The sequence below is a fragment of the Sphaerodactylus townsendi genome, linkage group LG14 (assembly GCF_021028975.2).
Source record: "Sphaerodactylus townsendi isolate TG3544 linkage group LG14, MPM_Stown_v2.3, whole genome shotgun sequence".
In the NCBI taxonomy this organism is placed as follows: domain Eukaryota; kingdom Metazoa; phylum Chordata; class Lepidosauria; order Squamata; family Sphaerodactylidae; genus Sphaerodactylus; species Sphaerodactylus townsendi.
In genome coordinates this window covers 33,673,642-33,700,560 of record NC_059438.1, presented here as the reverse complement: position 1 = coordinate 33,700,560, position 26,919 = coordinate 33,673,642, and the positions used below count along the sequence as shown (strand labels likewise).

General features: G+C 42.4%; 1 protein-coding gene across 2 annotated transcripts; it reads left to right on the top strand.

Moving 5' to 3' along the window:
* The first annotated feature begins 32 nt into the window (after positions 1 to 32).
* Positions 33 to 26,691, top strand: SNX5 (sorting nexin 5). 2 transcript variants are annotated; one of them, XM_048515394.1, is made up of 13 exons: positions 33 to 197; positions 10,273 to 10,377; positions 13,191 to 13,301; positions 14,221 to 14,342; positions 17,413 to 17,536; positions 19,359 to 19,454; positions 19,937 to 20,042; positions 20,139 to 20,214; positions 22,207 to 22,246; positions 22,331 to 22,417; positions 24,765 to 24,924; positions 25,210 to 25,295; positions 26,192 to 26,691. In XM_048515394.1, exons 1-13 carry the CDS (start codon positions 156 to 158, stop codon positions 26,237 to 26,239), a joined length of 1,203 nt encoding a protein of 400 aa, XP_048371351.1. In that variant the 5' UTR covers positions 33 to 155; the 3' UTR covers positions 26,240 to 26,691. The 2 variants fall into 2 exon arrangements, with proteins under 2 accessions (XP_048371351.1, XP_048371353.1); XM_048515396.1 differs by lacking the exons at positions 33 to 197; positions 10,273 to 10,377 and adding an exon at positions 12,837 to 12,976.
* The last annotated feature ends 228 nt before the right edge of the window (positions 26,692 to 26,919 follow it).

Genomic DNA, 26,919 nt, shown 5'->3' with positions numbered 1-26,919 from the left:
CGGGACAAAGGAGAGGTGGGCGGAGCCTACGCGGGGGTCCGGCCTGATTTGAGAGGGCGGCGCGAGGAAGCGGGGCGGTTTCGCGGTGAGGGGAAGCGGCAGGTTGCGGACGAGGGCCGACCGAACGGGTCGCGAGCAAACCAGCGGGCACCGTCATGGCTCTTCCGGCAGAGGAGGCGACGACGAGAGAGGGCAAGGTAAGAGCCAGGTCGCTCCTGCGCGCATTCGCTTTCAGGCGCGTTCACACGTTACGAACCCGGGTCTGCTCCTCAGGACACGTGTCAGCCAAGGACGACATTCAGCGCTCGTGAGTCGAATCCCCCTTCGCCAGGTACTGACAGTTATGAGTCTTCAGACATGACTTCTTGGACGGACTCGACGCCTTCCCCGAGAAGAAGACTTCGCGGAGGCGGCGGAATGGCTCCCTAATGCCTTGCTGGGGCAGGAACTTGGTGTTCAGACGGTCGTGGCTATATTATGCCAAGATCGCTTGCAGAAGAGGGACTCCTCGTCCTCTGTTATAAAATAGTTATCCCCTTTGCTTTTTCTGCCCATTTTTTCCCCTACCCCTTTCTCTTATCTACTGTGAGACTTGCATATACTTCCCTTCCACCTTCCCCTTTTGGGCTCTGGGCAGTTTCCAGTCCTTTGTAAAACAATGCAATAAAAGCAAATAAAGCTCCCCATTTAAAATCCAACTTTTCCGTTGCAGTTTTGAGGTCTAATCCGGGCTGAGGGCGCTGCCCTCATAATAAATTTGGTGACCAGTTTGGAGGGGGTATTTAGGTGGGGAAGTAGTCATAGGGGAAAGTAAATTGAAACAGTGGGAAAGCTCTTTACGTTTTCTCACACAGAGGAGGAATCATTTGAAACAGCAGAAGTTGATTTCCGAAAAGTAGTAAAGCTACGAGAAGGAGCTGCTCCTAGTGACAAGCTGGTGAAGAAAGTGTTGTCGAAGGCTTTCGCAACTGGCTGTTGTGGGTTTCTGGCCTGTGGTCTGGTGGTTTTAGCAGGTGAAACGTGAGGAGCTAAAACCACCAGACTGTGGCCACGCAACCCGAAAACCCCACAATATCCAGTTGAGAGGAACAGTCATAAAATGAAGATTAAAAAACACCCTGTGTGTGATATTTTGCTTGGGCTGGGTTGTGATCCTGCAATTGTTTAACACAGACACAGCTTATCATTGTTGTTTTCAAACATCTTGAAGAGGAACCCATTTTTAAATGTACTGTAGCTTTTTGGACTTGCTCATCAAGTAATTCTACACTAATTTTTCCTTCCTATTAGTAACTGTGTGATTCCCAGTTTACACTGAATGAAGGTTGTAGTTTAACTCTCAGTGTTTAACTGTATGTCAAGTCATAGGCTATGTTTTATGGCCGAACAGTCAAATCTGCTCTGTATGCAAAAACTGCAGCTGACTGCACTTATCCTGTTTGCAAGTGCTTGGCTGTAGTCCGTGTTTACGTGTGTGTATAAATGTATGAAGTGGCTAGCACTCTCTTGGTCACAGTGCATTGTCACAGAGGGAGGCAAGGCAGGAAATTTCATATGTTTACACCTGAAGGCCTGCCCTGGAGAGAATGAAGTGTTGGGTTGGGTAGTGGCTCACTGTCCTGAGCAAGAGATAGTGGGGTTGACTGTTCCACTGATTTTTTATTTCTTCTCCTCACCCCACCTACTAAGAGATTAGAGTAGAGGTATATAAAGTTCTTTCATTTCTGTCGTGTTCTGTGCCAGCCCCATGAGAGAGTCCGGGCTGAAAGAATGATCAGCACCTCCTATGCCAGTGATGGCGAACCTATGGCATGGGAGTGCTGCAGAGAGGGTGGCATCTCTGGAAAGACCCTCTCTGTGGGCCTGCATGCATCACAGAGTTCGATTGCCATGTGAGGCGGAAAATCACCCCCACACACACACCCACACACCTAGGCTGGCCTGGGCCACTGAGCACGATGTGCATGCACTGTAGTGAGCAGGGAGGACTCAGCTGGTGAGTTTGGTGCCTGTGCTCCAGGTGGTTGCTGCCCAAGGGGGGGGGGGCACAGAGGAGGCAGAGATGCTAGAGAGGCACAGAGCGGCGCGCGCGGGACTTGCTGGAGGCTAGAGCAGGCTGGCCCCTGCTCGAGCGGGTGGGGAAGAGGAAGAGGGAGCCAACTGATTTTTTCTAAACGAAAACCTCAACATTCATGTTAAATTGTCGGGTTGGCACTTTCCGATAAATAAGTGAGGTTTGGGTTGCAATTTGGGCAATCGGTCTCAAAAAGGTTCACCATCACTGTCCTATGCTCAGGCCCAGCCATCCACAGTTCAGTAGTGAGAGATGATAGCCATAGACTGTTCTTCTGGCCTCCTAAACCAAGCCTGCCAGGAACCAGTGAAGCAGAGCAGAATTTTGCTGAGCCCTTGCCAGCCATTGTTCAGGCCCAGGAGGTGATGGGGGAAGTCCATCTTGCCGGTTTCTTCACATGCTTGTTCTCAGACCGTTGGCTGGCCAGCCTATTCTCAAGTTCCAGAAAAACAAAGGCAAAAGGACCTGGTGGAACCCTCATTTTCTGCTTCGTTGCTGTCAGGCTGAGCCTCTGAAAAAATGAGCTGGAACACAGGATAAAAGAGGCCTCGGAGGAAACATGGCAGGTCCTTTTGCCTTTGTTTTTATGGCACTTGAGAGTAGGCTGGCCCAAAGCATCCCCTCCCAGCTCACCCTGTTCTTCCTGGTTTTGTGGCCCAAAGAGGTGCGGCATGCTTTTACATTTCTTCCTGTCTCCCTACCTCTCCAGCTCAAAACTTCCTCCTTAAGATTTTGCTTTTAATGTTTTTTTTAAAAAGGATTGAGATGGGGAGGAGTCCCCTTGTCAAGCCATGGTGTAGAATGTGCCTTCAAAAAACAGGAAAGACTAATATCAAATTGGCCCAGCTGTTTTTCTTGAACTCAGAACCGATGGGTAACATTTTCCTTACTATCAATTGCTGTCAGTGACATTCGCAGTCGTATTTTAGTGAAGAATAAAGATTCTGTGGCCCAAATGCAGTCACTGAAGAGCCCTTTTGAAACTAAAGTAGTTGAGTGTTTTCTGTGTTGTTGTAAAATGTAGATGTGTGCTTGCATGATCCATGACTCATTAAGAGGTACAAAAATTACATAATAGGACCTTTTTTTCAGTAGGGTCAACTGCCCTGTTACCTGCACAGAAAAGCCCTCTTGACTAATTGCTGGTTTTTCTGCAAGAATGGCGATACATTTCCTAGGTTCTGCAAAACTTCAAAGGCTATGATTTGATAGTTTTGTCTTCTGAGCAGGGTCTTCAGACTGAGCACTGTTCAGATGATAGTTGGCATTCCTATATAGAGGCTGGGGGGTTCTCAATGGGGTTTTTCACATCTGAATGAATGAACTCTTATTGATTGGTCAGCTGTTGGATTTCTAAGGCTCATATCCAAATAAAAGTTACTGAAGCATAGCTGAAACAATTCACTAAAAGCAATAGTGAACATTTCTTCCTTTGGGAGAGGGAAGAACAGGAAGCAAGTTCTGGAAGAAAAGTCTGGGGGGACTAGAAAAGGAAGAATAAATTGTTCTGTCATCTTTCTGGGAATGAGTGAACGAAAATAATTGCAAAAACTTCTGAGGAGCTGTTGCAAAACTAGTGATGTCATATCTTCTTGGGAAAACTATCAAAGTCTTCTGACAAAATGCTGCTGGATAAGAACATCATAGAATATATGAAAGTACTGATGCTAACAGTAATTTAAAGTCCTGCTGGAAACATTCAGTTCATTGCTTCTAAGGTAACGCCCTAGCCTAGATCATGCCGAAATTAAATTCAATAATCAAATTCTATTCCAATCTTGAGGTTCTATTAAATGCTTCTTGCTCCAGAAGAGTGACAGGTCTTGATGGAATGGAATACAGAGCAGAGCCCTTCAAGATATGATGGGATTGAGCAGAAGCTCCTCTGCACCAGCTGTTGGATCTGACTGGCCATGCAAGAGCAAACTTCAAATTAGTTCACCCACCCAATCTTGTATCTTTCCCTATAGGTCCTCCGTCTTACCTTGATGACCGAATGATTGTAATATAGAAAGGCATTTACTAGAGTTCGGATGGATAATTTACAGTTGGCAGTAATGGAGGGCTGCAACAAGAAGATCCCATTTGATGATCAAGTGTGCTCTTGTGATCACAAATCCATTGAAGATTTGGCTCATTTTATGTTTCAGTGTCCAAGATTTGTAACTTTCCTGGAGAAGTATATTAGTATAATTGGGGGTTTTTTTATGTTGTTCACTATGGCTGTGCTGAAGCAATAAAGTAAAGTGAAGGGGGGTGGGGGAAGAGTGGCAGAAATTCATATTACCAGTGTGGATACACAGGAAATTTGGGGCAACATGTCTTTAGAAGGTTAGTACAGTTGACAATTACGAAGCAATCCAGTAAAATCAACAAGGGTGCATTCTGTTTCTTCTCTTCCATCAGATATTGCCAGGGTAATTAAGACCATTTGGGACCCAAACCTGCCTTAAGTTTCAAATGAAATGACACTTAGGTGATGTCTCATCATGACATTTAGGTAATCTGACATCACATGGAGTTTTGTAACCATCGCATGCTCACATAACCTTGCCTAAGAAAGAACTATTAGCCACTGGCTGACAGTTGTTCAGATTGTCTGGAATTGGATCAAGGTCCCAGTGCCTCCTACAAAAAATGATTTGCATCATGCCCCTTTAAAAATAATTTACAGACTCCTGGACCTACCTGACCAGTTGTGAGAGGAGAAGAAAGCCCCTCTTGCTTCTCAGCAATAGTTACTATGCTTGACTTTTTCTGGAAGGATTCAGTTAGGACTTGTGCCGTTTTCCAGCAGCCACACTTGATGTGAGTCCAACATTCCTGCAATACAATTATTTTCATTAGGCTTCCAACCCCACTATTATCTTTTTGGGAAACTTGTTGCAAAGAAAGCTTGGAAAATGACTTTCAGGAGAGCATTAATCCTTTACATAACCATTTGATCACAGTAGATGAAACTTAGAGTAAATTCTCAGCCAAAAAATCTAGTTTGGACACTGTTGATAGATTTAAAGGTCTAAGACTTTGCAGTGAGGTGATTGCTTTCATATGGAGAATAATCTGACCGTGCAGTGTGTTAAACTATTTCAGGTCCCAGCTGTGTTTCCTACTGTGATAGTTCTGCATTGTGGCCAGGAGCTAGGGTACGAGATAAAGATGCAGTTAGGATCTTTATGGATAAAGATGCTGTTACTGAACAAGCAGATAAGCTCACAGCAAACAGTTTTCTGTAGCAACCTTCCGCCAGCTAATGTCTCAGCAAGTATGAATCCCTCCCTGAACAGCGGGAGTAGGCGTGCTTCCTACAGACTGAGGCTGGAGTTCAAAAACAATAGATAGATGTTCCTTATGCAAGCACTTTAACATGCTTAATTTCAAACTTCCTGCAGGATTTTTCCTAGTTTGTGGAACAGACTATTATCTCAGAGGAAACAACTCCCTTTTGTTTAGCAGCCCTTTCCCCACAGACGGCAGTTCATTTTGTTTTGACAGCAGTATGCTTGGCCAGTGTAGATTGTGTAACAGTTGTGTAGTCAATGAATGTACTAATTAGTGCTGATGTGGTATGTATTCCGCTATCATGTGACTTCTGGAACTCAGCTGGGTGGGTGATGGGTCTCCAGAGTTCCCGTTTGAATGTTTAGTCAGGAAGAAGCTGGCAAAGTGCAGATGGAACTTTTTAGCATGTTTGCAAAGGAGGCAAGTCAGATTGTTGGAATTCTTGCTGCTTTGCTAGAGGTGGGTCGATGTCACAGACCTGCAGAGAGAGTTTACCTTAAATGCTGCTAAACACTCCTTTGGTGCTGATGTACCTTAAGTAAATGTACTGCATTAATGAATTGAAAATGCATGGGATAGAAAATGTTAACAGAGAGAAATTTTTCTCTCTTTCTCACAATACTAAAACCAGGGGGCATCCATTGAAAATGCTGGGGGGAAGAATTAGGACTAATAAAAGGAAACATTTCTTCATACAACGTGTGATTGGAATATGCTGCCACAGATTGTGGTGATGGCCACTAACCTGGATAGCTTTAAAAGGGGCTTGGACAGATTTATGGAGGAGAAGTCGATCTATGGCTACCTATCTTGATCCTCCTTGATCTCAGATTGCAAATGCCTTAGCAGACCAGGTGCTTGGGAGCAGCAGCAGAAGGCCATTGCTTTCACGTCCTACTTGTGAGCTCCCAAAGGCATCTGGTGGGCCACTGTGAGTAGCAGAGTGCTGGACTAGATGGACCCTGGTCTGATTCAGCAGGCTCTTTCTTATGTTCATTACTTGTGAGGTTTCTTGTTAAGCACGGCCAGCATGCTTACATCAAAGAAGCCTCTGTTTCTCAAACTGTGTAGTATTTCTTGCATGGCTTTACTTTGGGACGTTTCATACATAATCAGAGTCTAGATTCCTCTCATTTTTATGCAGCTGCAGCCTCATCTGACAAGATCCTGCTTTGCGTTGTTTAGGAGCCTCTAATTTAATAGTGAACCACTGGAAAATAATGTTCTCCATGTGCCCCCAGTGGGAGACTGACTGATCTTAACAAGATGTTATCCCTTCTCATTGTCTTTTTTCTACTGCAGTGTGTTATTGGGTTAGGATTCAGACGTAAAATTCTGTGTTATAGGAGAAGTGGTTAGTCCTGGAGAGAAAGGGCAGTGCTTATTTGGAACTTTTTTGAAGTCTTTTTGGTTGGGACATGGTGTTGCCACAACTAATTACTGTCACCAAATGATTAAAAATAGATTTATCAGGCAGATAGGTCTGCTTCAGGTATGCGTACAGTGCACTTGGTTTCTCTAAAGCTAATGGCTGGCAGCTAAATGTGGACACAATATGGACACAATCAAAACACTCATTTTGAGGTCTGCAAGGAAATGTAGAAGTTTCACATTTAACATTAGATTGGCCTGTTATGGAAGTCTTCCCTTAATGTTGCAACTGATGAAAGCGCATGTGTGAACACTACTGCAGACACACTTAACGTTATGTTTCTCACTGGTAAGGTCCTTGAAACTGGTTGGTGGATCCACCAGCTTGTATCCAAGCCAGGCAGAATATATCATTGTGGGATGGTTTAAACAGCTCTTTGCTGACTAACAGCCCAATTCAGAGTGGGGATCTGAAGCAAGTCTTCAAGGTGGTGTGGCCCTATGCCAGCAGAAATGCCTTCCCCTCTGGGGAGTGTTGTGGAGGCATGGCCAGGGATGGACCAGACGTTTAATTGGCTTCCATCCTGATTTTGTCTCTATGTGGCTGCCTAGGGCATGGACGTGCGCCACCCGTTTGGGTGGCATAAGCCCATTGAGCCCAATGGAGGGTTTTTCAGTGGCAGGGTGGGGGTTGTATTTTGCCTCCCCAGGTTGCCGCAGTGGTGGTGACTGTGGCCGCTGAGGGTTCTGGATTGAGCTGTAAGGGTTTGGGGTCAGCTTTCCCATTGGTGTGAAATTGCTTTGGTCTTCAGCTTGCATGTTGTTATCCCAGTGCAATGTCTTCTTCAAACTAAACAAAATGTGCTACTTGTCTAAGTAATCTGGTTTCAATTTCGCCATCTACTGCTGAGTTCTTGTCTTGTTCAAAATTCTTGAGGTGGGGAAAAAAATTGAGATGGAGGCTATTCCTATGACACCCACATTTGGTGGTAGGTGGGTTAACATAGTAATTAAAGCAATCTTCTACAGCAGGTGTCCGCAGTCTATGGCACTAAAGACAAATATGGTTTTTTTTAAATAACGTAAGGATCTAATTTTAAGGTACATTGGTAGAGTAGATGGGATGCTAGAATAGCCAGTGTGTGGAGAGAATGGCAGACAAAGATTTTGATTGGTCTAAATGTATAGAAAGGGAGATCATAGAGGGGAGCAGTTGCCAGTAATCCAAGAGCACAAAAACAATCACACAGGGTTCTCTTGTTTGTTGATTTTTGCCATTCACAAAAAAGTAAGTTTAACCTTCAAATAAACATCATTCCGTTTGTCTAATCAAGAAAGAATGTTTGTAGACTTTTTCAGTGTGTCCAAACAGTGTTCAAAATTTAGTCCATCTGCTGTACAAGGAAACATATTAAGCAAAAAAAGTCCTTGGAACATTACCGCTTAAATCAAGCCAGCAATACCCCAATGAATTATGTTTTTGCAATCAGCTTTTTCTTTAGCATTGAAGCTTGTAGAGAACAAAGAACTTCAAGACAAAACAAATTTGCAAACCTCTACTGCAATGTCATAACCTAATTCCCAGCCCTGCTTGCGAATAAAATTAGACAATTCAGTAGGCACAATATTTGTAATTAAGCTATACAGCTTGGAAAGAAAATATTTTTGATGCTACCTTATTAGATTTTCAAAGTCATTCAGTTGCTTCAGGTAATCATCTTACAAGAAAGGTTCTCATCTGCATGTAATCACCAATTCTTCTCACAGTATCAAATTAATTCTATCCCTTTGAGATATCAAGTTCTGATAACAGTCTAAATTAGCTTTCCCATGGAGCAAAAAACTGAAACTTTTGATATCTATCAAAGTCTCTTCCTGCTGTTGACAGGGGGAAATGTCAGATAATTTCTAATTATACTTACTCCAAATTAATAACAAATTTTTGATTACTGTACTGTCATTTTTTAAATAAACGCCCTTCCTTGTTCCTTTATCTGCTCAAAGCAAAGTTGAACGGCATTTTAACAGCTGAATTACTCATTCTAATGACTTGCTGCCCATATTTAACCACTGACAAATCCCCATTAATTCAGCAGCATTGTGATGAGCTTCAATATTAGTAACAGCCAAACCTCTTAATGACCATTTTGATTGATCTACAGCCCAAGTTACTTGGGATTTTTTTAAATTTCCAAATAAATTCATTAAACATTCCTGCCTGCCTTATTTATTTCTCTATTTATTTATCAGATTTAATATACCGCCCCATCCCCAAAGGGCTCTAGTCTTGCTACTAATGACATTATATTAATTAGTAAATACATTATTAAATAGTAATGCAACTGTTACTGAATGGTCAACATTTAGATTGTATCCCAGAGTTATTGAAAAGGTGTGGAGTATCAACTCGAGATGAGCTTGACCCTTAAACTTTGTTAAGAACATTGTAATAGCATCTGTACAAAGCATCGATTTGTAATCAGTTTTGCCAGACTTTAATCCAGTAGTCTTATCTGATTCTGTTACAGCTCTAGTCAAGAACTTTTTGATAAGGGGCATCCTTGTTTCACCTCCCCGTTAATACAAATTGCGGCTGACAAGAGGTATAACAACAACCGATCTGAAGATCCACCAGACAATAAGAGGTATAACAGAATCAGAGAATGTTAGCTCATGTTCTAAACTTATTACCAACAAGAGCTCCTAAGCATTCTAATAAGATGGAATGCTCCACTGAATCAAACATTTTTTTGGAGTCTTCCATTTTTCAGAGACCATCTTTAATTTTTCTTTAGCAGCAGTGGTATTGGTATTGGTACTGTAATTTATATACCGCCCGCAGTGGTTAAGAGCAGATGTACTCTAATCTGGAGGAACCGAGTTTGATTCCCCGCTCTGCCACCTGAGCTGTGGAGGTTTATCTGGGGAATTCAGATTAGCCTGTACGCTCCAACACATGCCAGCTGGGTGACCTTGGACTAGTCACAGTTCTTCTGAGCTCTCTCAGCCCACCTACCTCATAGGGTGTTTGTTGTGAGTGGGGAAGGGAAAGGAGTTTGTAAGCCCCTTAGAGTCTCCTATTGGAGAGAAAGTGGGGATATAAATCTAACTTCTTTATTTTCATGATGAATCAAATTAATGAGCTTCCTGATGTTTATCATAGATGGACATCCATGAATAACCTTTGTTTGATGAGGACTAATATACTTGTAATGCTGAGTTCTAATCTATTTGCCAGGAGAATTTCCTCAATGTCCATTGGTACATTACTTCTCTCGCCCTTGATTACACTGATCATTGTCTTTCCTTTCATTTTCTAATTCAGTTACTGTACTGTTTGGCTTTTTAACTATTGTGCTGGTTTTAATGCATCTTCTATAATGGCATCAAGTCTTCATAAAAAAGGTGGGTGGTAAATCAAGTAAATAAACACACCTTATGATGTTGCTTGGAAGGTCAGTATAGCCTTAAAACTGCTGCCTTATCCATTGAGTTTCAAAACCAAGGATGACTTTAAGGTCATGCTTCTTCAACTTCTCTTTTAGATGAGGTCTGTATCTGTGGACCTAAATATTGATCCTTCATTGCAAATTGACATTCCTGATGCTCTCAGTGAAAAAGAAAAAGTGAAGTTCACAGTCCATACAAAGGTAAGATTTGGGAAGGGGCACCATATTTACATTGCTGTCTTTGTAGAAGTTCTCCTGTCTAAGACCACAGAATTCTAGACTTCAGTAGTTCTGCATAGGACTGTACTCTGTGTGGCCTAGATACAAGATTGCAAGAAATTGCACCCAAACTATTTCCCTATATTGACTGAAGCTTTCTATCTCATAGCCTCTACCTGAAAGGTTCTCAAGGTGACTTATAGAAGTTACGCAGTTGTATCATTTATATTTTAAAATTTATAAAATTGGAAAACAGTTACACAGAAACCAGCTAAAAGGCAATTTAGCTACCTAGCCAAAATTAAACTGAAATAGGAGAATCTGCCATTTATTTATATCCTGTTCCTTGACCAGAAAACTGCTTTAGGGGTAACTAAGAAATATCAGCAAAATTAAAATAAAACTTAACAATGCATTTGTATAAGAACATTTCTTTGATATTTTGCTATTGGCCTTCTAAAACTACGCCAATGTTTGTTTGGGTGTATAAATACAAATGAAAAAGCTATTCATGTGTCCTTTTGCAGGTTGTAAAGGGGTAACCACGTTAGACTGTTGAACCAAATTGAAACAGTTTTCCAGTGACACCTTAAAGACAAAGCACACTTATATCAATAGAGAGCCAGCAGTGGATTCTAATCTGGTGAACTGAATTTGATTCCCTGCTCCTTCAAATGAAGCCTGCTGGATGACCTTGGGCCAATCACAGTTCTCCCCAAACTCCCTCAGTTCCACCTACCCCACAAGGTGTCTGTCGTAGGGAGGGGAAGGCAGTTGCAAGCTTTGAGACTCCTTAAAGGTACAGAAAAAGAAGGGTATAAAAACCAGCTCTTCTTAACTTTTGTCACAGCCCACTACTTCAGACATGTGACGGGAAGGCCATACTGGGAATTCCTCTTACTCAGAAGGTTACAGAAGTAAAGGGGAGGAGTTGAGGCAGAGGGGCTTAGTGTCATAAATCAGTCAGCCATGAATCAGTGGAATTAACAGCCACACATAATGACTGAGAGAGGGGTCAGAGGTTCAAAGATAAGCCAAGTGATGAAGTAGGCCAGGTAAATCACCTAATTGACGGAAAGTAATCTAAAGTTTGACTGAACATTAACTGATACCAATTGATATTAAGAATATCTAATTAAAATTTCTATGAAGCGGGTCCTGTAGGGATGCTAGTAACTGTCATGAGTAAAGAAATACAAGTTTCTGTTTCAGCCAGGATGACAGGTAGTGTTTAATTTCTCAAGTTCTGATTCAGTATTTTCATGTTGTACAAAAAAGCCGTCTGTAGGAGTATGCAGCAGTGACTTTCAGATCTGTAATAGTACATATGGTGAGACTGAAATGTTCCCCCGCTGGTTTCTGTGTGTTCTGTTTTGTTACGTCAGATTTCTCTACATTGATTCTCCCATGCAGAAACTAATAAATCTTTGTCCCATTCAGAAAGTGGAAGGCAAATAATACATATATTAAATTGGATGATGTGCAAGTGGGTGAGCCTCCAGGATTGCATAGCTGATACTGAATCCCTTAACAGTATTTCTTGAGCATGTATGGTAACAAGTTGGATCTAGGTCTTTTGCGATGTGGGTTTGTGTGTCTGCTGGGTGGTCAGTAGTTGTTAGAGAAAAGCTGTTTTAAGTTGAGGTGAAAACAAGGAAAATTCTGCTACCCAAAGACTTTGAAAACCTAGAACTCTTTAATATGCTGTTTCATTTCTCAGAGTGTGCTCACTGTTGACAACACATTTCCATGAAACCACCAAACATCCCTGAAAATGTTGTTGTTTGTTTACAGGAATTTAAAGCATCTAATCCTGTAGGTTGCCTTAGGTAAATCTTTCTGTGATAACCATTTTCGCCTTATGTGTTATTCCACTCTTGGTGCAAGAAATAGTGTTTGTCAGTGTTACCCAAATTTTCCTGTTCAATATTTTCTACCATTGTGACCCCTTTTTTCTAGTGTGAGATGTCAGATCGTAGACAGCTTTGTTGCCTTAGCTTTATTTACGTTTGCTTGCATTGATTTCCTGTTTTTCAGGCCTAGCCCTGCTGCATTATTTTGTTTAACAGATGTCTTTGCTATTTGAACTGTTGTACATATTTTGTAATCTTCCTTGAGACTCTGTAAGAAGCCCGGTCTATAAAAATGAAGTGAATAAGTTCCAAGTCCTATGTGAAAGATTCAAGAGGTGTCTGGGGGAGGGGGTCCCTTCCTCAAACCTTTCTCCTTCCCTCCCTCTAAACCAGTCCCAAGGCTTGCTTCTCACTTCCTTCCTTTGCCTGCAACCTCGAGAAAACCAAGCCTTTCTGTCCGTTGCTCCCTATTTCCTGTAGCAAGAACTGTTCATGCTTAGTTCCTGATCACGTCTGTGTCTCAGAGGATCTAAGCTTGCTTGCTTCCCCTCTATCCTGCTTTGTTTTCTGGACGTGCCTTACATCTAGTGGCTGAACTGCTGCCTGGATTTGTACATGGCTCCCTTCCCAGCAACCCTTTTTGGAACCTAACTTTTGAGTCCACTTTGGTCATCAGAAATCTGCATACTCAAAAGCCAGCCCAGATGACATCCCTTCACAGGAAATAAGTAATCTCTTCCTCTGCTCTCCTTTCTGTCATTTCATTTTTCTGTCTTTCCTCTTCTTAAACCTTCCCATTTAAGATGAATGGTGTGTAGGTTTGGATATTTGTAGATTTCTTAGTATTTTGCTGCCGTAAACATTTTTTAATTTCACATGCTTGCACATTTGGACTCTGCTAAATCCTTGTTTATCAGGATAACCTTCCTGTCTCTGTTTCAGACTACATTACCAGGTTTTCAAGGCACAGAATTCTCGGTTACAAGACTGCATGAAGATTTTGAGTGGCTACATGACATACTTTCTGAAACTGACGAGTATGCAGGACTGATTGTAAGTACCCACCCACCCACCCCCTCATTGGACCAATCTCTGTTTATATGGATCAGTTCCTTGCAGTGTAGCCTACCTCACAGGGTTGTTGTGAGGCTTAAATGGAGAAAAAGGAAAGTAAAAGCAGCACGTTAAGCTGCTCGGAAGACAGGTGGGATAAAATTGTAATAAGTGAAAATCTTAGTTTGCTAGAACTTTTAATTGTTTATAGTCCGTAGCTTTTCATATTTTCAAAGATTTTTATACATTGGTGACTAACTAGTCAAAATACATGTATAATAATGCCTGGCTGGAGTTAGGTGAGAAGATATGACTTCTTTACCTCATATGAAGCCTCTTGCGTGAGTGGAAGGTTGGGCCCCAGCATGCTCTCCCTCCTGTGTTGAGGGGATTTGGCCACGGACTGTGAAGGCAATGGCAATCTCTTGGTATTTTTAATTTCCTTGCTATTTTGTCTCATTAATATTTTAATGTAAATGTGTGGAGCTGCATATGTGTCAGTTGTTACTATTAACGTACAGTGACACATCCCTTATACTCTTACCCCACACTGCTTGCCCCAGGCCTGATGTCAAGGGAAGTTAAATAACCATCCTTCACTTCTCAGGATGCTGAAGGCCCCGCTGATTCCGCAAAGGAATAAACCTGCTGTTCCGAACTCTGCCTGAATAAACTGATCTCCTTATCTAAGTTTTGTAGAGACTGTTGCAGAGGCCTCTTTCTGGATAACATTCTAGCTCAGGGGTGGGCAACTGTGGCCCTCCAGATGTTCATGGACTACAATTCCCATCAGCCCCTGCCAGAATAGCCAATTGGCCATGCTGGCAGGGGCTGATGGGAATTGTAGTCCACGAACATCTGGAGGGCCATAGTTGCCCACCCCTGTTCTAGCTAATAACAAAAATCTCTTCGTCCCAAGATACCCCCACCTCCTGTGAAACCTGACTTTGATGGCCCTCGAGAGAAGATGCATAAACTTGGGGAAGGAGAGCTGTCCATGACGAAAGAGGAATTTGCCAAAATGAAGCAAGAGCTGGAAGCGTAAGTGTGACTTCTTAGTTACCTTCACTTTGTGCAAACATCTTGCCTTGCAGGTGTGCTCCTAGGATCAAAAACCATTACATTTCAGAGGAGCATTAAGATGCTTGTGACTTTACTCCTGTCTGACAATTTCCTTTTGCAGTTTTAAGCACTAGCAACGTTTTACAGGTGTCCATGCTGTATGTGCTTACAACCTAGTCTCCACGTCCCATATTAAAGCCTTTCAACCTCAGTCCTTTCATCTGATAGCTTTTGTTCAATGGTGTGTGAGTCTTGAACAAGATGCGTTCTGTTTCCTAATTCTGACAGTGAAGCTCTTAACAAATATTAAGTTAGCTGCTGAATGCATTCTTGCACACATTTCAATGAAAAGTAAAACCAGCAGAGGTTGATCTTGCATACCTGCACCCTCATAAATCTTACACTCTTTTAATATAAATTCAGCCAAGTGAATTCACGCTTACTCAGAAATATGAAATTTTCTGCCACTTGCTGACTTGTTTCATACTGTCCATTTGCTGGCTTAATGGCCGTAATAAAACTGACTGACTTCATGCTGTCCATCTGTAGAAGAAGAGTTTGGATTTATACCCCACCTTTCTCTCCTGTAAGGAGACTCAAGGTGGCTTACAAGTTCCTTTCCCTTTCTCCCCCCCTTTCCCTTTCTCCCCCCCCTCCCCCTTGTGAGATAGTTGGGGCTGAGAGAGTTCTGAGAGAACTGTGACTAGCCCAAGGTCACCCAGCAGGAATGTAGGAGTGCGGAAACACATCTGATTCACCAGATCAGCCTCTGCTACTCAGGTGAAGTAGTGGGGAATCAAACCCAGTTCTCCAGATTAGAATCCATCTTCTCTTAACCACTACACCATGCCAGCTCTCTGCCCATCTTGTATTCTTTATATTTCCTCTACCTCTCAGTTGTGTACCTTTCCATCTGCCCCCTTTACCACCTATACCCATGGTGGCAAACCTATGGCACTCCAGATGTTCATGGACTACAAGTCCCATCAGCCCCTGCCAGCATACACACACCTGTGTCTCACTGTTAACAGCTGCCACTGTCTTCAGTTCAGGTAAAATAGGGGTCAGTGTGCCATCATGTTCTAAGCTTCAATATTGCTGGTGGCAGAAGAGGATTTGGTCTGGCTGCCTGAAGAATGTATTTGCTATTTTATGTGGCCTAGCAGTAATGGGGAGGGGTGTCTCATGTGTGAGATAAAGGAATATTATTAATCTGACTTAGCTCTGCTCTTTATAAACTGACGACTTTCAGCTCCTGTTATTTTTTTAAAAAACCAGGAATTCACTCAATTGCCTGTGCTTTCTCAGGGAGATGACAAACTTCACTTTGGGTCTAAAATAAGTGTGTATATAATGCTCTTTTATTATATGAGAGGAAAAATGGTAGTTCATTAACAATATAACAATCCCTACATGTTTTGCACGTTGCTTCTTTAAGGGATCCAAGACTTATTAAAAATACCATGAATAAAATCATTTTAACCCCTGCATGCAGTATTAAAAACATTTAAAACTGGGAATGAGAAAGAAAACGGGACTGCGTTTCAAAAGAAAAGTGCCTGTTCGTGCCTGAGTCTTTGAAAGTATATTAATTATTTATTTAGAGTATTTCTCTGCTGCCATTCCAATCAAATAGGGTCCCCAAAGCGGGAAACATTTAAAACACCATTTAGCATTTCTGTATCAAATATTTAAACAATTAAACGAAAACATGAACATACAACACAACCAGGGAGGAGAGCCAGTAAATCACCGAGAATACACCATACAAACAAATATCTTCACCTGCTGACTGAAGACAGCAAGAGAGGGAGCAGGACATTCAGAGCCGGGCAGTTCCAAAGTTCTGGTGCCACAACCAAAAGCCGCTCTTTCTCAGATGGGTTCATGTGAGAGAAAGCAATCCTTCAGACTGGGCATGGTGAAAGGTATTCAACACAACTGGATAAATCAGTACTTTGGAACCATGCAGTCCTGTAACTGCTAATGTAGAGTCCAAATCCGAAGGAAAGAATTGCCCACAAAATACTTTGCAAAATAACTGTAGCAGGCAGTAGAGCAGTCTATCGTTTCCTTTCAGCTAGATGTCATTCAGCCCCTGATGATTTCAGCAGGTCGGCTGTGCAGATGCTGTGTTTGCAGAGGAACTGTGACCCTTGCCCCTTTTGTTTTCGTTAAAATGGACTCTAGTTCTTGAGAATATACTTGTGTGATATTTATGAGGCTTTAAAACTACAAATGCCCTGACCTGAATAACTCCTGGCCACCCTGATCTCCTCAGATCTCAGAAGCTCAACAGAGTTGGCCCTGACTAGTATTTGGATGGGAGACCACTAAGGAATACCAGAGTCAGGAGGCAGGCAAGGCCAAACCACCTCTGAACGTCTCTTGCCTGGAAAACTCTACAGGGTCGCCATGTTAGCTGTGACTGGGCAGCAACTCCCCCCCCCCCCCAACCCCTACATGTATCCTTACAATATTTTCAGTTCCCACATGTTGCTTTCCTTTTGCCTCTTTAGTTTTGACTACTTTTGTATCCTTTAGTACTCTTCACTGCCTTCAGAAAACATTGTTAGGCCTTCAAATCTCGAAGTGTTCCTGCTGAACTGGGAAACACTGGCTACAGTTAGATGGTTGGGTGCTAGTCGTTTGTTCTTAAAAGGGGAATGCCAGATCTAGTCTTATCTTGTCTTGCATTATGGATGCTGCATTATTAGCAGCACCAGCTGTTTGGCATTTGAATGCCTGACAATGCTTATACTCACCAATGTAGGTTATATGTGTGCATCTAATGGATTGAGGGTTAGGGTTTGCTTAAGCCAGGGGTCTGCAACCTGCGGCTCTCCAGATGTTCACAGACTACAATTCCCATCAGCCCCTGCCAGCATGGCCAATTGGGCCATGTTGGCAGGGACTGATGGGAATTGTAGTTCATGAACATCTGGAGAGCCGCAGGTTGCAGACCCCTGGCTTAAGCGATGGCTTACTGACTGACTGAGGTGTACGCAACGTGGAGTACACTGAATTTGACTCTGCTTTTTTCTTCTAGCGAATACCTCGCAGTCTTCAAGAAAACAGTATCATCGCATGAAATCTTCCTTCAGCGAATTGCTTCTCACCCTGTCCTCCGCCAGGATCACAATTTCCATGTCTTTCTCGAGTATGACCATGATGTAAGTCATTATTTTGGGGTGTTAGCAGCAAGAGTCTAGTAAACTAAAATCAACCAACGCATTGTTAGTTAAACTGGCACCAGCTAGACGTGGTGACCCTCCTAGAGCTTTTTTAGCCTGCCTCCTTCTGTTGCTGCTTCAAAGTGCGAGAACTGACAAACCTGCCTATTCTCGGGCTGCATTTGGCTTTGTGAGTTGCAAGTTGTGCAAGCCTGCAACAAGCTTTTCAGGAAACTGAGGTGGGTGTGGCCACAACAGGGAGTCTCGTGCTCTTCAAGTGTCTGGTCTTGTGGCGGAGTGAATAAGGGAAATGTGCATAGCCCACTTCAGCAACTTTATTTTAGTCTTTTAAAAGAATTCCTTGTGCTTTATTTGCTTGTTTAGAATCCATGGCTTTGCTTTTCTCCCCATCAGAAACCCATGGCAGCTTATAATTTTACCCTCCCTACAACAGCCACAAGAGGTAGGTTAGGCTGGGACAGTGCAACTGGCCCAAGGCCACTCAATGACCTTCTATGGTGCAAGCAGGGATTTGAATCTTGGTCTTCCCGATCCTAATCTGGGACTCTAGCCCAGGGGTGTCCAACTCTGGTGCCCCAGATGTTAATAGACTACGATTACCATCAGCCAATTGGCCACGCTGGCAGGGACTGGTGGGAATCATAGTCCATGAACATCTGGGGCACCAGAGTTGGATATCCCTGCTCTAACCCCTCTACCACAGTGACAGTCCTCATGCTAGGTTGTCAACCTAGTGACAAAAGCCTCAGTTCAGAAGGTGAAACATGAGGACAGAGGTCTAGGTTTTCTTAGCATGGCAGCTTCGTGTTTGACTATTGGAATCCTCACTACTTGAAGAATTTTGTATGTGATTGCCAATACTTGAATTGAGGAGGAGGAGGTTGCATTTATACCCCGCTTTTCTCAAATATTAGGAGTCTCAAGGCGACTCACAAACTCCTTTCTCTCTTCTTCCCTTGTGAGGCTGGTGAGGCTGAGAGAGTTCTGCGAGAACTGTGATTAGCCCATATTACCAGCAGACTTCATGTGTAGCAGCAGGGAAACAAATCCAGTTCACCAGATAAGAGTCCACCGTCCATATGGAAGAGTAGGGAATTAAACCTGGTTCTCCAGATTAGAATCTGGCACTGTTAATCACTGGACCAAGGTGATTCAATTGAACCCAGTATCAAATGAGCAGCCAGTGGAGAGTCTGCAGAAAGAGGGCAATATGCATGCTTCATCTCACTCCTGCAGATTGCAGTGCCATGGAATTTTGGTCCACTTGCATTGCAGTAGTCCAAGCTCAGTGTTACTGGGACATGGATCCCTGTGGCCAGATCAGCTGTATCAAGGTAAGGGGCTGTCTTAAAGGCTAGGCTGAGCTGGTAGAAAGTGTTTTTTGCAGCTGTATTAACTTCTGCAGTAAGGCTGATCCAGTATAATTCTTAAATGAGTTGACAAGAGTCTGCTGAATTTATCTCTGCTCAATATTTTGCTTCCTGAGGCTGAAATGAAGGGACCAGACCAAACAGATAACAATTTCTCATTTTGCTGTGTTTACTGGAGCATTCCTGGGATATAGAAAAGTGCATTAAATGTGGGCTGGATTTAAAAAGGTGATAAGGGAAGAACTATATGGCTTTAATAGCCAAAAGTGGGTCGTCGTTGCCCCGTTCCATTTGTTCTTCTAGTAGCTTCACAGCCAGGTGTCTTGCCTGGAAGTTTCAGGTCTTGGAAAAACAACAGTATTTTCTCTATGTCAGCATAGTAATTTCAGAACAGGAAGCTATAATTTTGCCAATTTTATCATTTGTCTTAGCTAAGTGTTCGGAGAAAAAATGCAAAGGAAATGTTTGGTGGCTTCTTCAAAAGTGTGGTGAAAAGTGCAGATGAAGTTTTGTTCTCCGGGGCTAAGGTAAGATCTCTTGCAAAGTCAGACTTGGTTCTCTTAAGAAAAATGTGTACATCTTGTCTTGTTTAGACTTCCAGTTGTCTTGGATTTCCAAATTCTGAGTTGGAAGCCCTTTCCTTATGCTTTGTTTGCAAGGGTAGCACTGCCATGGCATGTCTAATTTGACTTGAAATAAGTGTGTTTGTTGGCAAGCCTTTGGGGGGGGGGGGGGCTGTCTTTGAAACTGTCCACTGAAGAAAGTTGAATAAACTATAACACTCCCGACATATCTGGAAGAAAGCAATTTTCCAAAGACTAATTTTTAAAACCCTGAGTGGTTTTGTGCAAGTGAAAGGTTTAGGACAGACAATCACCAGGTTGGTTCTCCTTTGCAAGTCCCAGCACGTCCACTAGAAATCTTAACACTTTGTGAGGGTAACATTCCATTGCCTGAATCAAAACATTATCCATAGTACTGTAACCATACCTCTACATCTCTTTTCCAGGAGGTGGATGATTTCTTTGAGCAAGAAAAGACTTTCCTTGTGACCTACTACAACAGAATTAAGGATGCGTGTGCCAAGGCCGATAAAATGACAAGATCACATAAAAGTAACTTTTCTTCTCCTGGGACCCTTCATTTGGGCTTTTGCTAAATGCTTCTCTGTTCAGAGGCAAGGCTAAACTTTCTGCATCATTCATCAACAGATGTCGCAGATGACTATATCCACACTTCAGTGTGCATGAACAGCCTGGCTCTGGAAGAGCCGACCGTTGTTAAAAAGTAAGCCAGCTCTGCTCTCTTTAAACTGTGGTTCTAGTAAGCGTTGTCCTTCCCAATGAACAATCTTTCTAAGTAAAGGCTCGTCTGTTGAGTCCCTCAAAGGATTAGGTCAATTCTAGATCATGTCGTAACGCAATATGAAAGAGAGAGGATTATGAGTGGATTACACTTTGCAAACAAGCCTGGGGCTTCTGTGGAATTAGGGCATCTAGAAATTCTTCTCCTTCCCCCATGAAGTTATTCTCAAATGCTTTCAATATTCTGTCCATTCTAGAGCATTTTTAGTTCCCGCAAGCCTCATGATTTCTTCAGTCCTTCCCGGTTGGTTCATTTAGGGTCTTGTTCTTCTGCTGACCTGGGGCACACACACACACCCTTCATGACCACACTTCCATTCCACACAGTCAGGGTACAATTTGACAAAGTAACGCAGTCTTTTTGTAACTTCCTGGTGGTTTTTGTATTTTTGTCCATTATGTTGCCTGCCTTCAACTCTGATGTTTTTCTCTCCCTATTCTTTTTTGCCAGTATTTTAATTGCCCTTTCCTAGACTGTATTTTAATAATGAATTCCTAGATGCCAGTTACCTCCGTCCCCTGACTTTGGGGTGGGGGGGGGTCATCTTTACCTGTCCCTCAAATGGTAGTGGAAAACTCTGCCAAGTACCTGCTGACTTACAGTGACCCCATTAGGGTTTTCAAGGGAAAAGATGTTCAAAAGCTGTCCCACGGAAGTTAGCAACAACGGAGCCTGCATCTATGTAGCAATAATGAGTAAAGAAGAGGCTTTGTCTTTAAGATGAAGAATTGTGGGAAATGTAGTTTAGAGGCACGGGAGTAGTGCTTAGACAAGATTGGCTAGTTATAGAAGCCTGTCAGTTTAGAACCCGCCTTTTTTCAGTTGTTACAGTTACAGTATTGAGCTTGTTCTGATGAAGAACACGGACGTGGGTTCATGCTTTTTCAACATGATTAGTTAAGATTACATTAGATTAGAGCAGCAAATGTGCCTACACAGTCATTCAAAATAAGGCAAGTAAGGTTTGAAAGCAACAGACTACACAAGTCAGTGTGAAGTTGCACGTTAGTAGTTGGTCCATTTAATAAACTTGAATGAACATAAAGGAGTGTGTTGAAACGTGTCTTGCTAAACTGTGACACTTATACCAGAAAAAGAAGACGCAAGACTGGTCTTCTTTGGACGGCTGTATAGGTTTGCCAAAGCCTGCCTCTGTGTAACACACTTCCTTAGTGTCCCACACAGTTACTAACCAGGGCTGACCTTACTTAGCTGACAAGATCAGGCGAGCCTGAGCCATCCAGGTTGGGAGCCACTCAAATAGCTGTACTTTACTGCTATAAAGTGCTTGCACACACTGCATAGTGAGGACTTAATACCTCCTGTTTGTTTCATAGTCCAGTATACTGTGCCTTGATAAATGCAGATTCACCAACAGTCATTTCTGTAGTTACAGTTACTGTTTGAAAGCATAGGTGCAAATTGCCTGACTACTGGGCCCTCCTGCTCCAGATCTTTGTCTGGTTGTCTACCTCACTTGGTCTCTTAACTGGAAGAATAAGACCTTTCATTCTTGTTTCTCTACCCCTGCTTTATTCCACTGAATCTTCTCATTCCAGGGACAACATTCTGTTGGCCTCAGAACTAGCCCCTTGATCCTCCCTGGTCTTTGACTTCCTGCATAACATGCTTGAAGCCCTGGCCAAGAGTCTGCACTGAAATTTCATTCCCATCTGGCAGCCTGACTTGCCACAGAAGGAACGTACAATAATTTGGGTGCATTTGTCAGATTATCTGTGGAATGAGGTGGTTCTGTGGTCAGGGTGCAAAATGTCCACATTTGAAGCTTCTTAGCCCTTTTTCATGGCTGTTAGATTTTTTTTCAGAATATGCACATTTGTTCAACATGTTTAGTGCTATTTATCCCAAGAGCAAAATTTGCAGAGTTTGACTTTCTCACTTTCTCCCATGCAGGTACTTGCTGAAAGTTGCTGAGCTTTTTGAGAAACTCAGGGTAATCTGCTTGTTTTTGTTTATGTTGCACTTGCACTAAAACCTCCAAGGCAGGTATGATTTTAAATTGTTGTTTTCTCCATAGAAAATAGAGAATCGTGTGTCTTCTGATGAAGATTTGAAGCTCTCAGAGTTACTGAGATACTATATGCTCAATATAGAAGCAGCAAAAGTGAGTCTTCAGATTTTTCACCAACATTCTCATAAAACCAGTTTGGCTGAGCTGTGGCATAAGTAAAGAATTTAGTGCTATATAAATGTGCTCCACAAAATCTAGTCTTATAAGGTTATGTCCACTTGATTCTTATTTCTAATGGATTTCCTTCTCATTCACAGTTCCTTAGAACTTCTGTCTGTTCTCAACCACTGCTGTGCTCACTTTAAGCGCATGCTTCTCTTTTTTCTCCTTGCAAAACCTGTGGCTTTTCTGTATAAGAAATGGACAGTATAAAGTGCACCTCTCTGAAACAGTGTTAATGGTGGTGAGATACAGGTCTCTAGTCTCCATTCAGTTACAGCTGACTGTATAATGGTTGTGAGCCCTCCTGTATTTCTCCCTGTATTCAGTTACAAGGTGACTTTACTTAGCAGTGTTGTAAAAATGTTATGTACTAGTCTTATTCTGCTGCCACAACTTAACCTCAAGGGTAAAACACACTTCTTACTCTGTTGGTAGCTTGGTCTGTGCCCTGATTGGGATAGCCTCAGACAAGCTTGATCTCATCAGATCTCAGAAGCTAAGCCAGATCAGGGCTGTTTGACAGTGGGATTCCTGCCTTGGAGAGTGGTGGAGTCTCCTTCTTTGGAGGTTTTTAAACAGAGGCTGAATGAACATATGTTGGGAGTGCTTTGATTGTGTGTACCTGATGGCCCTTGTGGTCTCTTCCAACTCTATGATTCCGTGATCAGCCCTGGTTAGAATTTGGATGGGTGGCATCCAAGGACCACCAGGGTTGTGATGTGGAGGCAGGCAATGGCACACCACCTGTAAACATCTCTTGCCTTGAAAACCCTATTGGGTTGCCATAAGTCAGCTGTAATTTGATACTGAGTGCACACAGACACAGGCTTTGGTTTGTATTAAGCATAGGACAGATACTGAGAGATAATAAGACCCCCAAAAGCTGGAACACATGATAAGGATTCCTGCAACCCATGTTGTTCTTTCCATTGTCATCAACTAAGGGGCTGATTCAGCATGGGCCAAAAACAGCAGTGTGAAAATGGTGTAAAAGGACTTAAAACAGTGTAAAAGGGTTTATACTGTTTGGCCCGTGCAGAATCAGCCAGGGATCCCTGTGTACGTGCGTGAGTGTTCTCTGCCCTAATTAAATTCAAATAGCCTATTTCTTTTTGTTTAGACGCCATCTTAAGTTAGTGCTCGTTGATCCCTGCCAGCTTTACTCTGAAGTCCTTTCTTGGGTCAGGCTCTTCCTTTTTTAACATAATGTTTTTTTACAAAACATAACAACAAAAAGTAGAACATCTAGAAAAAGTGAAAGTTAAAATCTAGCAAATGGAGGGTTGAAGAAGCAGAAAGGCAACTTTTAAAAGCCAAATGTCTGATGCACACATTACTGATCCTGGGTCGTATCAGAGCAAGTGGGTCAAAAAAAGGACTCAAACCAGTTCAAATGAAAGGTCTCCAGAAGTTGTTGGAAAAGCTAGGCCCTGACCCTGTCTACCCTAATACCAGCAATTGCTCCTTTCAGTAACGTGTGGCAGAGCTCTCAAAGACTGTTCTGCTTAAAGTGCCATTTTCTCCAGAAGTGGTCGGGCTCTTCCTTCACTCTTCTGAAGGCCATGGCAGCACCCCTTCTGCAGCTAGTAATTTTTAGAATGGCCCTGGAACTGGCTGCTGTGTCATTGCTCCTGAAAGACCCATTTCTTCCTCAGTTTCAAGGCTGCTCATTCTTCAGAAAGTTCTTCTTCCAGCTGCTGCCAGCCATTGCTGACAACCAACCGCCTGTAGCCAGGGCGTCTAAGTAAACCCTGGCCATAGCCAAAGTAGGATAAGAATGAGTATATTGAAAACTAGTAAACCTGATTGATCATATGTTTAGAATCTAAACTCCTTTGTCTGTACAAGTATGGGATAAGCTTGCAGGAAACGTCAGAACCATTTCAATGGTGGGATTAACTGCAGCCATCGCTGCTTTGAACTTTTTAGAATTGTAATCAGTTAATTAAAAAATTTATTGCAAAAACACACCAAAATTTCTCATTTGCATTACTGCTGGATGGTGCAATCCTGAGGGGGAGGCAGTTGCTCTGGAGACTTCTGCAGCTGCCCAGATGTTGATGTCATGTCTGCTTTCCAGGTTCATTTCTGTGTGCCTCTCCTTCCATTCCAGGTTCAGTGCAAAACCCTAACTTTTTGAGCTATAGATCAGTCTGTACAAAGAGATGCACTTGAACTAAATAGATGGAGGGCTCGTTTTCTTGTCGCCCGGTCTTCTGTGCCTTCCAACAGCTACAGATAAGTGCAACCCTGTTTTACTGTGACTTAATCTTTTCAGGATCTCCTGTACAGACGCACACGGGCCCTTGTGGACTATGAAAATTCAAATAAAGCCCTCGACAAAGCTCGGCTGAAAGGCAAAGATGTCAGACTGGCAGAAACACACCAGCAAGAGTGCTGTCAAAGATTTGAAAAACTTTCTCACTCTGCCAAACAAGGTAAAGCCCTCTCCATTGGAACAAGACCAGTTTCACTGTAGTGTTGGGGGAAGCCCTGTCATACTGAGATAAAGGGTTGCCAGTAGCAGGATGGATCAGTGGGATCCAGCCCTCTTCAGCAAAGCTGTGCAAATATGTAATCAAATATGTGTTAAAGGTGTACTGCTAAGATACTAATGTGGAAAACTCTAACAGTGCAATCCTAAACAGAGATCAATGGGCTTAGAAATCATTGGGCTTAGATTGGCATAACTCTGCTAATTTCTCATGTTCTCTCCAATACAGAATTGAACAACTTTAAACGGAAGCGAATAGCAGCGTTTCGTAAAAATCTAATTGAAATGACTGAACTGGAGATCAAACATGCTAAGGTATCTGTTCTGTTGCCTTTTTGACTAAGGCTGGCAAGTGGGGACTAAACTAACTACAGGAGCTTGGTTAAAATGAGTTGGTCTTTAAGTGCTTCAGTTAAGAAAACTCTGACTTTCTCAGCCAGGAAGTACATAATAGCATAAAAATGTCTACGTAAGCTTTGAACTTTATCACTGTTCTAGCCTGCACACCTAATTCTTATATCAATGACATAAATCTCACTAAAATCCATGGGATTTTAGTTGGTCTTAACAGGTGCCCTTGCATTGCTTTCCTGTGTGTGCTGGAGATCCACATTTCTGAATCGGTTCTTGGTGGTTGTTTTTAGGAGACTTCAATTGAGCAGTAAAAGGGAACAGCTGTTTCACTGTAAAATAGTGAGATATTTTTAGATGTTCATCAAATGTTTTTAGAAAGTGGGTGGGGCTCCTAACGATCAGGGCTTCTGATTGGCCACTGATCAGATATTCATGTCGATTAAAACATTCTTTTGGTAGCAGCTGCCTACATAGTGTTAATTTTATTCCCATCCCTCTTTCCCGGTGTATTTTTTAAAATTACCCCTCTTCCCGCCTGTACTTTGGTTTCATGTGTATAAGGCTCCCCCTCCCATACTAGCCATTCGGCGTCAGAATTCCAAGTATGCCCATAGGATCAAAAAGGTTAGAACCCCTGGTTTAGTCACAAGACTATGGACTCATAATGCCAGTTCTTGGCCTCATGAATCTGAATGCCAGAATACCCAGATTGGTGGGAGAAGAGAAATGTTATGTTAGCCTGAAGATTTAATACAGTTTAAGAGAACTTTAGGGTCTGATTTAACACATCTTGATAGAGAAGTTGGGTTGTTGGAAACCTTCTGTGAAGAATTACTTATCCGTTTTTTGTCTTCCAGAACAACGTTTCCGCTTTGCAAAGCTGCATCGATGTATTAAAGAACTAAAAACATTGGTAGTTCTTCCTCCATGTACATGGAACATTCAACAACAATACTCGGCAACTATATCTACTTTGGCTTCCTTATTTTGAAACATTTTGATTGACTAATACAACTATCTGAATTTTGGTGATATAAACACTGTAGTGCATTAAGTAACAACTAACTTCTCAGGCAAAGGGAACTATGTATTAGTTTGATATCTGCTAAATTTCTGTCAAGATTGAAACCTGGTTTCCAGAGAAGCTTTGCTACTTCAAGAGAGGCATCTAATGAAAGTGACTCTCATAGATTCCGACATCTCAAGTTATATCTGCAAATTACTGGTACATTTTTGTATGGAAATACCTAAACATTCCATTTTGAAGATTTCTGTTTCAATAATGTTTTGGATTCAATATTTGTATGCTGTTGAACAAATACAATGTGTTTGTGAATGCTGCACCAAGAAAGCAAAAGTGATCAATTTGCTTCACATCACAGGTATCTTGAAACACCTAGAGTGGCAGGATGTGGAGTATGTCAATTTCACCCATCTCTCAAGCCAGCCCTTTGTCCTCAAGCTCAGAAAATGTACTGAAAATTACGTGTGTATGCTCTGCTGCTGCCTGTAAATGCCTCTGGATTTACAATGATAATCCTGGTGCGATTAATTTGCCTTCTTCCTTGAAGCCCCTCCTTCCACT

Bases quoted from the DNA above. Each gene is read 5' to 3' on its own strand.
- SNX5 (XM_048515394.1), top strand. From the start codon at position 156: ATGGCTCTTCCGGCAGAGGAGGCGACGACGAGAGAGGGCAAG. The intron at 13,302-14,220 runs GTAAGTACCCAC...CTTCGTCCCAAG, and splicing joins ACGAGTATGCAGGACTGATT to ATACCCCCACCTCCTGTGAA. The intron at 22,418-24,764 runs GTGAGTCTTCAG...TAATCTTTTCAG, and splicing joins TCAATATAGAAGCAGCAAAA to GATCTCCTGTACAGACGCAC.